This window comes from Lynx canadensis, chromosome C2 (assembly GCF_007474595.2).
Source record: "Lynx canadensis isolate LIC74 chromosome C2, mLynCan4.pri.v2, whole genome shotgun sequence".
NCBI classification, from domain to species: domain Eukaryota; kingdom Metazoa; phylum Chordata; class Mammalia; order Carnivora; family Felidae; genus Lynx; species Lynx canadensis.
The window spans coordinates 2,210,791-2,223,981 of record NC_044311.2 but is presented as its reverse complement, the minus strand read 5'-3'; the positions used below and the strand labels follow the sequence as shown (position 1 = coordinate 2,223,981).

Sequence of the window (13,191 nt, the reverse complement as noted above, 5' to 3'; positions counted from 1 at the left end):
GAACAAAGGAGATAGATGACACATCAGGACACTGAGAGGGAGAAGGAGACAAGGAAGGAGGGAGAAAAGGAGGGAGCAAGGGAGGACGAACAAGCCTACTGGCTGAAGTGGGACGATCCAGGGAGGGTTTTACTTTGTGTTTGGGTCCTAGAGCCTCCAGGTGTCACTTCTTGGCCACAACCTGGAAGGTGACAGAGAGACCGAGAGGCTGACAAAATGCAGTATGAGGAGGTATGAGAACAGGATCCTGGTCTGGAGGAAGAAGGTAGGGAGGGGATTCAGAGCCTAGACTTCCTCCTAGGGCCACCGGGCAGGAAGTGAGGGCAGAGGCAGAGAGATAAGTCTGACAGGAAGCTGAGGGAACAAAGGAGTTACACCTGATAACAGACGAGGAGGGTGAGTGGGTGGGGGAGGAGGAAGGTGGCTTAGGGGAGAAGTGAAGGTTAGAAAGACCAGCTGGGGAAGGGGGAAGAGAGACCAAAGACTGCTGGGCAACGGGGGGCCTCCGGAGGCTGGAGAGAATGTGGGGATCCGGGGCCCTGATGAACGTGCTGGAGAGAACCCCCAGCAGGGCTCAGTCACTGGTGAACGAGCAAAGGTCAATGGCGGACCCACTCAGAGTGGAGGATGAACAAGGAGATGGAGTGGAAGGTCAAGGGGGCCAGTGATTGATGGCTTTAAAAAAAAGGATAGTGGTGATATCTAGGCTGGATAGGGAAGAACTGTGGCCTTAATGGTGGAGGGTTTCAGGTCATCAAGAAGACCCAAGAGCAGGCTGGGGAGGCTTGAGAGTTTGGAGGATAGAAACATGTAGCAAGAGAGAGGATATCAAAGCTTAAAATTCTGGAGTGTGTTCACCACGATATACCATATGCCGGGTCATGAAACAAGTCTCAATGAACTTAAGAAGACTGTGAAACCCTCACTACAATTTAATTTGGGAACATTTCCATCACCCCAAAAAGAAACCCCATATCTACTTGCAGTCACTCTCCATTCCCACCACCATTCCCTGCAGGCAACTAGCAACCTACTTTTTGTCTCTATAGATGTGCCTTTTCTAAACTGACTCCTACAATAGATGGTCTTTTATATCGGGCTTCTTTTACTTAGCATAATGTTTTTCAGATCCACCCACACTGTAGCTTGTATCAGTAGTCTGTTCTTTTCTACTGTCGAGCACTATTCCTTTGAATGGATATACCACGTTTCATTTATCCATTCACCAGTTGATGGACACTTGAATTTCCAGTTTGGGCTTATTACGAATTATGCTGCTCTGAATATTTTCATATAAGTCGTTGGGTAGACATAGGCTTTCATTTCTCTTGGGCATATACCTAGAAGTGGAACTCCTCAGTCCTATGGTAATTCTGCATTTAACCTTTGAAGAAATTTCCAAACCATGTTCCAAAGTGTTTGTATCATTTTACATTACCACAAGTCACGTAGGAGGGTTCTCATTTCTCCACATCATTGCCAACATTTGTTACTCTCCATCTGTTATTATTATAGCCAATCTAGTGGGTGTCAAGTAATTTTTCACTGGATTTTGTACTTTTTTCTTTTAAGTTTATTATTTTGAGAGAGAGAGCACATGTGCACATGTACCCCCACGAGCAGGGAAGGGGCAGGGAGAGAGAATCCCAAGAAGGCTCCGCGCTGTTAGCATAGGGCCCGACATGGGGCTCAGTCTCACAACCGTGAGATCGTGACCTGAGCCAATATCAAGAGTCAGATGCTTCACCCACTGAACCATCCAGGTGCCCCTGATTTGTACTTTTCTCATGATTAATGGTGTTGAGCATTATGCATCTTTTCATGTACTTATCAGCCATTTGTACAGCTCCTTTGGCGAAATTTTCAGTTTGTGACTGGGTTGTGTATCTTCTTATTACTGAGTTGTAAGAAGTCTTGATGTGTTCTAGATACGAGTCCTTTGCTAGATATATGATTTGAAAATATTTTCTCCTAGTCTGTAGCTTGGATTTTCATTTCCTTAATGATATCTTTTGAAGAGCAAACATTTTTAATTTTGATGAAATCCAATTTATCAGTTTCCCCCTTTAAGGATCACGCTTTAGGTGTCAAATCTAAAAAGTCTTTGCCTAGGGGCGCCTGGGTGGCGCAGTTGGTTAAGCGCCCGACTTCAGCCAGGTCACGATCTCGCGGTCCGTGAGTTCGAGCCCCGCGTCAGGCTCCGGGCTGATGGCTCAGAGCCTGGAGCCTGTTTCCGATTCTGTGTCTCCCTCTCTCTCTGCCCCTCCCCCGTTCATGCTCTGTCTCTCTCTGTCCCCCAAAAAATAAATAAATGTTGAAAAAAAAATTTAAAAAAAAATAAATAAAAAAAATAAAAATAAAAAGTCTTTGCCTAATCCAAGGTCATAAAGACTTTTCTCCATCTTCTAGAAATTGTATAGAGGAATTAAATTAGAAATCCATAAAAATAAGACATACTAAAAAAAAAAACCCACAAACAAAACATACGGGAATTAAATAACACATTTCTAAATAATCTACCAGTCCAAGAAGAGACAATTAGGTAAATTAGAAAATATTTTAAACAGAATGATGTATTTCCATAAACATTTAAAAAGCAAAAAATATAAGAGGGCATTTCTTAAATGTTGCGCGTATCATTTGCCCTCTTCTCTTTCAGCTATTTACATACTTTTCTTCTCCAGAGTCAAAACTCTCAGCAAGAACGTTTATATTCAAGTATCCAAATTTACGTTCGGGCGTTCGTTTCTTTGCCTTACGCTCCTCAGTAGCGTGCGATGCAGCCTGTGGAGGCTTTGCTCCACTGGCATATACTTCCTGGGGGTCCCACTGAGCTCCTCGTGGCTCAATCCAGTAGAAGAAGAGCTTCTGTCTTCCTCTCACTTGTCCCCTCGGCAACACAGATGCCAGCTCTCCTCCTCACTCTCTGCCCGCCACGTTTGTGCCTCTCTGCTTCCTTCTCCACCCCTTCTCCTTAGAGGACCTCCTCCATCCCACGTCTTCAATGGCCATCCACACGCAGATGATCTCCTGCATATACTCCCAGCCCAGGTCCCTCCTCTGACTTCACCCACAGGGCCCACAGTCCTCCGCCTGCACCTTCGCTCAGCTGTTCTCAAAGGCCTCTGCAACTCAATCTGTCCAAATCCAAACTCATGATCTCCCTCTCCCAGCCCAAGTTTTCTTTGGAAATCTTTTCTTTCAATAAATGGTACCATCTGCCCAGCCACCGGCCTGGAACCTAAGAGGCATCCAGGGTATATCCAATCCATCATTACATCTCATTGATTTACTTTCACATATCTCTCAGATAGTTGATATCCTCTCCATCTTAGCTAACACCATCCCTGTCTCTCCCCGGGACTACGGTCCAGCCACCTAGATAGCTTCCCCCAAATCCACAGGCACCCTCACTCAACCTGGGGTCAGAGAGGCTTGTCGCATCACAATCATGTCATGGCACTCTCCTGCTTCAAAGGCTCTCACCATAACGACGAGACATTAATGTGGTGTAACTGGCCTATTCCAATTTCATCTCTACCCACTTTCTAGTCTCTTCTCTGAACCACACTCCACCCCCAAACCATGTATTTGGGACCTTTACTGGTTCCTTGCGCCCCTCATTTCCCCCCTAACCAACCACATGGCCTTTGCACATGCTATCTCTTCTGCCTGCAACATGGTTCCCTCCCCCTTTTGCCATGGCAATTCCCACTTATCCTCCATATCTCTGTCATGCATCACTCCTACAGGGAACGCTTCCCTGACCTCCCTGACAAGGTCAAACACTCCAGTTATTACCAACTCCCATGTTTCTTTTTAGCACCCACTGCAGCTGCCATCTTGCCATCTCATTTGGGTGACTGTATGATTTGGGTCTGTCTCCCCAATTAGAGTGTAAGTCCCATGAGGGCAAGTCCCACAGTTGGTTTTGTTCATTGTTGCACCCTTAGTGCCCGGCACGAAGCTTGGGCACATAGTAGCCACTGAAAAATACTTGTTGAATGCAAAACTGAGTCATGGTAAGGTCATCCAGGGTGAAAATGGGACTGAAATGAAGAAGACAACGGCAAAGGAAGATACGTGGATGGCTTCAAAGAATAAAGGTGGGGGGTGACCAGTCAGGAAAATGGCCAAGGAAGAGGTGAAGATCACAGAGACAACGGTGGGCGCCCCCAGGGTGCAAGGCTGTATGAAAGTGGAGTGTTGTGGGGGTACAGAAGTAGGCATTGGACATGGACAGAAAACAAGTTCTCCCAGAGACCCACCCCCTGCCTGGGCCAAATCTTCTTCAAGAGAAACAGAACGTGTCCCTCATAATCAGTATCCAAAGGGCTACGGTTTTTCTTAGGGGAAGCCAGAAAGCCATCACTTGCTAAAGGAAGTTGTCAGTCAGTGACAATGGGGCACACGGTACGCATTCCGGCTGGCCATCGAGTCCCCGAAGGTCTGCCAAGGTGCCACTACGGAGGACTGGGTAAACGAACACAGAAAGCTCTCTGCTCCCAAACTGTCACACAGCGTCTCATCAGCAGCTCTTTTTGGTTCTTTATCAGAAGCCGAAAAGCAGATCTTTGAGGCTCGAACTAAAATACTTTCCATGAAGACACGTACCTTGGTCCATCCAGAAAACTGGATAAAGGTGTCCTGGGGCAAGTCTGGGATCCCGCTGGGAATAGAGAAGTTCCCCGCGTAAAAGGCCGGGAGTGTGTAGTTGGACGAGTGGTGGGCAAAGGCTTTATTATCCTGACGGCCATGGTTACGGCCATGCCAGCCTCCCAGATGGCTGCGCACTGCATCCTCGGTGTCCAGCGGGAAGATCATCCAGTCCGTGAGGACACTGGAACCGAGGGTCAGGTTAGAAATAAGACCCTGTAAAGGAGAAACAGTAATGAGCTGGGGTGGGAAGAAAAAGGCGTCAAGTGTCTCTGTGTCCCTACCCTGAATTCTTAGGGAAAGCAAACTGGGATATGAAACACCAACAGCAAATGAGACTCAAATGAGGTGCACACCAAAGTGGCATCTTGCCTGAGGCCAGAGCTTTCGACCCCGTGCCCGCCATGTTGAGTGCTTGGTTCAAAGTCATCGCTGAATGGAAGGGATGATGGAATCTATGGAATGGGAGAATGCGTGGAGTCAGGAATGCAGAAGGTGTAGTGGGGGAGGGGGGCAGACCCGCCCCTTCATATAACCAGGAGCCAGTCTTGGCATTGAGCCCCTCAGCAGCACTCGGGGATGATCGCACCGAGTCCGTTCACCGGCTGGGGAACTCAGCGAGGCGGCGTAAACGAGAATACTTTGATATCTGGGAAAGGCTACACACGAAGTGACGATAATGGTGACCCTTAGACCTGCATGCTGGAGTTGCTCTATTTGTCCAGCGGGTTAGCGGGCTGGGGCGTCCCTGGCCCCATCGAGGCCTATGCTCACGGCTTGCCTAGCTTCCTCTTCCCTGCCTTTTATGTGGCGAACTTCTCCATTCCCAGTCAGGTCCCAAATTTCTCCCAGGCCACCTCTCGATACCCAGCCTCCACTGCCCACTTAGTAAATCCAATAAACATTGGTCAGGCAGCCATGTGCCAGGCTCTTTGCTGGGCACTACAGCCAGAGACTACACAAGAATGCCTGTCACTGCACGGGCCAACGTGGCCTGTGACAGCCAAGCAGGAAGGCCACTAGCCACAGCCTGAGCACAAGGACTTTAACCGGGACATCTCTACTGGAGACAAAGGTGGCCCCTGCACGGTCATTCCCTAGGAGTGTAATTGCCCTGCCTCTGAGCCGCATCAACGGGGTCAGGAAAACAGTCCCACACACCTGTTCTGGCCTAGGCCGAGTGATGCCATAAATCTTTCCATGGGTGCCTGCTGTCCTCTAGCAGATGAGGAACTATCTGCGGGGAAGCCTGTATCTCAACATCCTTGCAGCTGGCGGAGCCTCGTGCAGAGCATGAGCCTAACAAATGTTTGCCGAATCGTGCTCTGAAAATGTTTTCCAAAGAACAACATTTGGGCCGGGGCTAGCCACCCGGACACAGAGGAACCAGCAGGGGTGAGAGGCCACGCACCAAGGGAAAAGCCTTCCTACGCCTCAAGGCTTCGTCACGGACGGTCCACACCCAATGCTGAGACGGACCAAATGCTAAGCTGGCTTGGTTGGCCACGAAGCCCCTTTCGAGAGCTAGGTGGGCTTTTTTAAGCAAAGGAAAAGCTTGGTGGAGAGGCTTCCTCCTTCTTTCCACAGGATGACCGAACCCGAACACGAGGGAAGGGTTCTCTTTGCAAAGCTCAACTTTCTCATCCTGCAGAGGAGGGCAGGTCCTCAAAATACTCGAGCTTTGAAGTTGCAAAACAAATCATGGCAGGTTCAATCACCAAACTTGGCAAAGTGTGTGTGTTTTTAAAAACCGCTTCTACTTGAACAGGGCTGGAGGAGAAGAACGTATGTGCGAGAGTTTTTAAATGGCTTTACAAAGACTTCCTCGGGTGGCACACACACAGTCCTATCGACCTCGACAGCGAGGCTGGTCCTACCTTGAAATCATTGATGTATCTGCCATAGTTCACACGCCCCATGTTCTCCACCAGAAGGTCCAGAGTGGCTCCGGCTTGCCCTGTTATGTTCAGAGTGATCACGTAACTTCGCTCCAGGACTCCCTGGGGCACCTGTGGGGTCGGAGTCCGGTGGGAATTAACTGAGGTGAGAAGGGCAACAGAGCTCGGCTGGCTCAGCCGTCACACTCATTTTCCTGCCTTGAGGTGTCACCAGACTCGGGAGACAGTGCTCTGCTGGCCCCTTTGCCAAGCCACCGGCCAGGTGGCCAAGTTCCTCCAAACACTGCTTCCAAAACAGGCAACCCACCAGGCACAGCTCAGAGCAAGGGAAGGTCTAGGCTGGCTTCCTTTGCTCTGGGATGTTTGCTGCATGTCTTTTTTCTTTTAATTTTTTTTTATTACCTTTATTTATTTTTGAGAAACAGAGTGAGACAAAGCATGAGCGGGGGAGGGGCAGAGAGAGAAGGAGACACAGAATCCGAAGCAGGCTCCAGGCTCCGAGCAAGCGGTCAGCACAGAGCCTGATGCGGGGCTCGAACCCACAAACTGTGAGATCACAACCTGAGCCGACGTCGGACGCTCAACCGACCGAGCCACCCAGGCGTCCCTACTGCACGTCTACTTTTTTTAAAAAAAAATTTTTTTTTTCCAACATTTTTATTTATTTTTGGGACAGAGAGAGACAGAGCATGAACGGGGGAGGGGCAGAGAGAGAGGGAGACACAGAATCGGAAACAGGCTCCAGGCTCCGAGCCATCAGCCCAGAGCCCGACGCGGGGCTCGAACTCACGGACCGCGAGATCGTGACCTGGCTGAAGTCGGACGCTTAACCGACTGCGCCACCCAGGCGCCCCACTGCACGTCTACTTTTAATAGAAAGGGAACGGACCCGACAACTCCAGGGGGGGGATTCCTACTACGGGAGCCCCTCCGTGTTCTCACAGCACAAAGGCAGTCATAAAAAGTGGCTTCTAAACAACGCGGAGAGAGGAGACAAAAAATCAGATAAATGAGATAAAAATCAGAGAGTTAGGCGGAGTAGTCTCACCTCAAAATACCTGATAGGATGCATTAACCACGAAAATTATATAATAGAATGAGAACAAACAACTGAAGTTATACTGACTAGAATTCACGAAGACAACCCACCCCTAAACTGGAATTCAACACACAACGGCTGTCAGTATATACGCGGGCAACATATACATGGTGTCCTAGAAACGTGCTCCCGCTGAAATGAAAGCCTTTGATCACAGCAGAATGGAAACATTTCAATTTAAAAATTTCTGAACAAATTTCCTCGGTTAGAAAAATCTCTTCATGTGCTTTTTCACATGATTATTCCAGTGGAAGGAATGGAAATCCTCTAATGTTTCTTCCCTGCGCTGTGAAACAAAGTTCTTTGTGTATTGTGGCTATGATTACCATGAACAATCCTTCTGCATAGAATTTCTCATGCAGGATGAAGGCACAGAGTTAAACGAATCGCGGCTCCCGCGTGTTCAAAATGGGGCCTGTCCTCCAGGAGCAAAGGAGACATGGGTGACATCCTGTGGTTGGTCAGAGAGGACGGCCTGGGCTGGGGAGACCAGGAAGGTTTCCACGGAGGGGGCTGGCTTGAGCACACCCTTCCAGGTGTAGGCAGAGGGAGCAGGGGTGAGGCCACATCAGCAAGCAAGGGCCACAGCTAAGGGACATCGAGAGGAGGGGCAGAGCCGGAGGGTAGAAAGGTGCGAAAGGCCTTGAATGCCCCATTTCCAAGCACAGACCACACATCTCCCTGTTGGGGCAGACACACACAGCTCAGAGACAATTCTTACCCCGTCCACGGCGACATAGGCGCGGTCACGGACTCCATTGAGGGGTGATGACAGGGGTGTGGGGTTGCTGCAGTCTTGAGGAAGCGTTGTTCGGTATAGCACGAAACCAAAATACTGGTGACAAAAAGAAGGAAGAAAAATACATCACTCTTTCAAAAAAAAGATAGCCTGGCCACCTCGATCTGTGTGAAAGTGCTGTTTCTAGAATCGTAAGGAATAAAGTGTTTCTCTAGCCTCCAGCAAAAATTCAGTCTGAAAGATCTGGCTTAAATTTTTAGATCGTACACTCTCGTAGCAGTCGCAGCAAGGAATCCAGAAAAGCATTTTATCAGACATCCCTTGCCCACACAAGGAAATTTGCCCAGAGTCACTCAGGGGGATCCTGTCATACATATCAAGAGGTTATTTACATTACCTCAAAAACACAACATAACACAGCAAAAAAAGGCAAACAGGGGGCCTGACTGGCTCAATTGGTAGAGCATGTGACTTTTTAAAAATTTTAAAAAATGTTTTTAATATTTGTTTATTTTTGAAAGAGAGAGAGACAGGGTGTGAGTGGAAGAGCGACAGAAAGAGAGAGAGACACAGAATCCGAAGCAGGCTCCAGGCTCCGACCTGTCAGCACAGAGCCCGATGCGGGGCTCGAACCCACGCAAGATAATGACCTGAGCAGAAGTTGGACACTTAACCGACTGAGCTGTCCAGGCGCCCCTCGGTAGAGCATGTGACTCTTGATCTCCGGGTCATGAGTTCAAGCCCCACATTGGGTGTAGAGGTTATTTTGAAATAAAATCTTAGGGGTGCCTGGGTGGCTCAGTTGGTTAAGTGTCCGACTTCTGCTCAGGTCATGATCTCACAGTTTGTGGGTTCGAGCCCCGCATCGGGCTCCTGTGCTGGCAACTTGGAGCCTGGAGCCTGCTTTGGATTTTGTGTCTCCCCCTCTCTCCGCCCCTCCCCTGTTTGTGCTGTCTTTCTCTCAAAAATAAATAAACATTAAAAAAAAAAATCTTGAAAAAAAAAAAAAAAGACAACGAAGCCAACAATGTTGGTGAAACATTTTCCAGGTTCTTGGGCTAAATGTGCTCTAACATACAAAACAAGAGTCAATCAGAAACTGTTTAAAGTGGAGGGACGGGGGTGGCGGGAACAGAGACAGTGAGAGATGAGGGTGTAACCGGTTGCTAAGTCAGAAGCCAGAGATGCTGGTACCCCTGGTCCGAAATGAAGGCCCTAGACTATCAGCCGCAGCAACAAACAGCACCCTTGGCCTCAGCTGGTGACTTTCCTGCCCTGGATGTTAGGCAGGGTGAGTGGAACCAAATCTTGTCATCCAGGGGGATCCCACAGACATCCAGTGTGGGACAGAGAAAAAGTTCCTCACGTCTAGAGCCCAGAAAGCAAGGCAGTGTATGTCAGCAAATGTGAAGGGGATTTAGAGGAGGTGAAAAAATAAACACGTTAACCCATGTTCTTGTGTTGCAGGAAAGGGCTGAACTCAAGAAATGTCACTGGGGCCACCACCCAAGGCTTCATGCACAAGGGTGCCCTCCCTCCCAGACCCCAAATCTCCACCTTTTTCTTGTTTGTTTGGTTTTTTTCTATTCAAAGTAACTGAAGAGGTAAGTCCTGGCTCAGAGGCTGAGGAACACTGGGGAAGGGCTCCCAGGACGGAGCAGAGGTCACAGTGCTCCCTGCCAAGCTGGCTGCGGCCGCCGGGGCGTGGGGGTGGGGGTGGGGGTGAGGATGGGGTGGGGGCAGAGGAGCAGGGCTGCATCCCACTGCCTGCACCTGCGCTCTCCAGGGTTTCGCTGGAAATAAACACTCAGTGGGCTGGCCCCAGACCCGAAACAGCCAGGGCCCAGGGAGTGCCCCCAGTCCTAGAGCACTGCCTTGGCCAGAGATCACAGAGCAGAAGGGTCTGGCAAAGAACAGTGAGTGCAGATGTCTATGCATCAACCTGGAATTCACTTCCCAGCTTCCAGCTGCTCTAGTGACCTGACCGTGTCTTGTCCGAGACGCTCCCCTGCTTGGTGAAAAAGGCGGGTTGTATTTTCTCGAGGAAGACGCGGACGCAGCAGGTGTTGGCTGGAACGGGAGCAAGGATTCTACGCAGTGTTCATGAAAGGAGGGCTTAATTACTCACTGTATCGATCCAACAGAGTTGTTAGAACAAAATCACAAGTGTAAAAAGAGTAACCAGAGGCAAAATACACTAAGATTAGATACGCCACTGTCTTATTACCTTACGGTTCAGACACCTTCCAGAAGGGGATCTCCACAGAGAGTCATCACGGGGATCCAGGTAAGCGTCCATTTCAAAAAATGGGACTGAGATCCTAACTAGGTGTTCAAACTTAACATCGCAACAAGGGGACAAAGTGACCTCATGGACATCTTGACATGGCACTCTGAGAAGGACACAGCCCCTTTGTCACGTCCATGCCAAAAGTGTTTTCCTGAATCTCGTCAGTGAGGGGAAGTCTACAAGACAACTGGCCCGAACTCAGGAATGTCCACGCCACGAGAAAGAGAGAGAGGGAAAACAAGACTTAGGCATAGCGACAGAGGAAAGAAGAAAAAAGGGACATTAGAACTAAACGCGATGTGTGATCATGGATCGGAAACTGGACTGAAAAAAAGTTAAGGGGTGGCTGGCTGGCTCGGTCGGTTACACATCTGACTCGGGCTCGGGGCACGACTTCATGGTTTGTGAGTTCAAATCCCGCATCGGGCTTGCTGCTGTCAGCGTGGAGCCTGCTTGTGATCCTCTGTGTCCCTCTCTCTCTGCCCCTCCCCCACTCCTCTCCCTCAAAAACAAATAAACATTAAAAAAAAAAAGTTAAGCTATATAGGACATTATTGGATACTTGACTATAGAGTGCACATTAAATAAGATTATATCAACGTTAAATTTCTTAAGTGTGATCATCATATTGCGTTCATATAGGAAGATGCCCTTTTTCTTAAAAGATATAGGCTGTAATGTTTAGGGGTGACGTGTCAGGATACCGACCACAAACTCAAATGGTTAAAAAAGGGCAGTTGAGGGGCGCCTGGGTGGCGCAGTCGGTTAAGCGTCCGACTTCAGCCAGGTCACGATCTCGCGTGATCTCGCGTGAGTTCGAGCCCCGCGTCGGGCTCTGGGCTGACGGCTCGGAGCCTGGAGCCCGTTTCCGATGCTGCGTCTCCCTCTCTCTCTGCCCCTCCCCCGTTCGTGCTCTGTCTCTCTCTGTCCCAAAAAATAAATAAATGTTGAAAAAAAAAAATTTAAAAAAAAAAAAAAAAAAAAAAGGGCAGTTGACTGCGTATACACACACAGACCCAACTGTCAACATTCAGTGAATCCAGGTGAAAGCTACATGGGTGTAAATTACACTTTTCTTGCAACATTTTTAGATTTGAAGATTTCCAAAATAAAAAGCTGGGAAAAAATTTCAAATAAATATGAGGGGCAGGCACCTGGCTGGCTCAGTCGGCCAAGTGTGCAACTCTTGGTCTCAGGGTCATGAGTTCGAGCCCCATGTCAGGCGTGGAGCCCACTTAAAATAAATAAATAAGAAATAAAATTCATACGAGGCGGTGCCTGGGTTCACCACACATACGCGGGCATTGTTCTGCTCCCTTCACAAGCAGGAAAAACCTCTAAGGACCTAACCTATTGAGAACACGGTCCCTACACCTTTCAGCTAACTGAGGACAAATAATTAAATGGTCTTTTTGCGCATTAAGATGGTGGTTTTCCTCTAGTAATCAAGACTAATTAGATCAGAAATACAGTCAGAGTTATGTTGAATCAGGTTGAGCTATGCCTATTCAAGGCATGAGAAGAAAGGGGTGGGGGGAATCTAGGAAGGACCAGCCCACCGCGTGGTACTTACAGTTACAGAGAGCCTGGAAATTGGTGGCGAATTGACACGGGACCTGATTTATCTGCTTACCACTTTAGCCCCTGCAGGGCAGTGCAGAAAGCACCCTTTTGTCAGTAGAAGAAGGGTGAAGCATTACCTCTGAAGGCCTACCTGTTTCACCTGGATAAACGTCAACGGATAAAGGCTTTTTATGGGCCCAGCAGGACACAGAACGTTCAGAGCGTCCTCCACCGTCTTTAACTGAAAAGAAACAAGACCAGCATTCACTCACTGTCACCTCGTCATCAGAGCGGAGGCTAATGCCATTTGCAAATTATCAAAGACATTACTGGATTGGACCAAATCCCTAAACAGACCTAAACTGTTAAAATTCCGCTCAGTGCTGACCCCCAGTTGCCTTCAATCATCGCTATCCATCCCCTGACTCTCGACGAAAAATAACTCACGGTGGTCGTAAAGCGTGTCAAGCACATCTATTCGCAAATACAACCTCTATACAAAAGGCCCTTCAAATGAATGAAAACCAAGGCTCGGAGGCTGCCTCCTCTCTAAAGCCTTCCCCAGCATCCCGGAGGGAAGTAACCAGGACTGCACCTTCCTCTGAACTTGACTGTGGCCTATTTTCCACGCCTGCTTCACATACCGGCCGCTTACCTTTGCCGTCCTCGCCGTTGTGTCAGCTCCTTAAGGGCAGAGTCTGTGTGGTGCTCACCCGATACCCAGCACATAGTAGACACTCAATAAATGCTTACTACATTTGGTCCAGACGATCGTGTACTCTCACAACCCAGGAGGCTTATTCCGAGGTAGCAACAGGATGATGGCAGCTACCGATCGCTGAGTGCCTGCCGAAGCCCAGGTGAGCGCACCTTGCATGCACACCCCAGTGAATCCTTACAACCGCCGGGTGGGGCAGCCATCACCGTCCCCAGGTCAGGGATGAGG

General features: G+C 48.9%; 1 protein-coding gene across 3 annotated transcripts in view; it reads right to left on the bottom strand.

The window, feature by feature from the left end:
* The window catches only part of GLB1 (galactosidase beta 1), a 101,458-nt gene that overhangs the window by 27,881 nt on the left and 60,386 nt on the right, over window positions 1-13,191 (bottom strand). For all 3 annotated transcript variants that reach the window (XM_032594635.1, XM_030330413.1, XM_030330414.1), the window contains 4 exons: window positions 12,397-12,486; window positions 8,375-8,488; window positions 6,534-6,665; window positions 4,615-4,872 (listed from right to left, as the gene is read on the bottom strand). In XM_032594635.1, coding sequence (XP_032450526.1) covers window positions 4,615-4,872; window positions 6,534-6,665; window positions 8,375-8,488; window positions 12,397-12,486 — 594 coding nt within the window. The remainder of the gene's footprint in view (window positions 1-4,614; window positions 4,873-6,533; window positions 6,666-8,374; window positions 8,489-12,396; window positions 12,487-13,191) is intronic.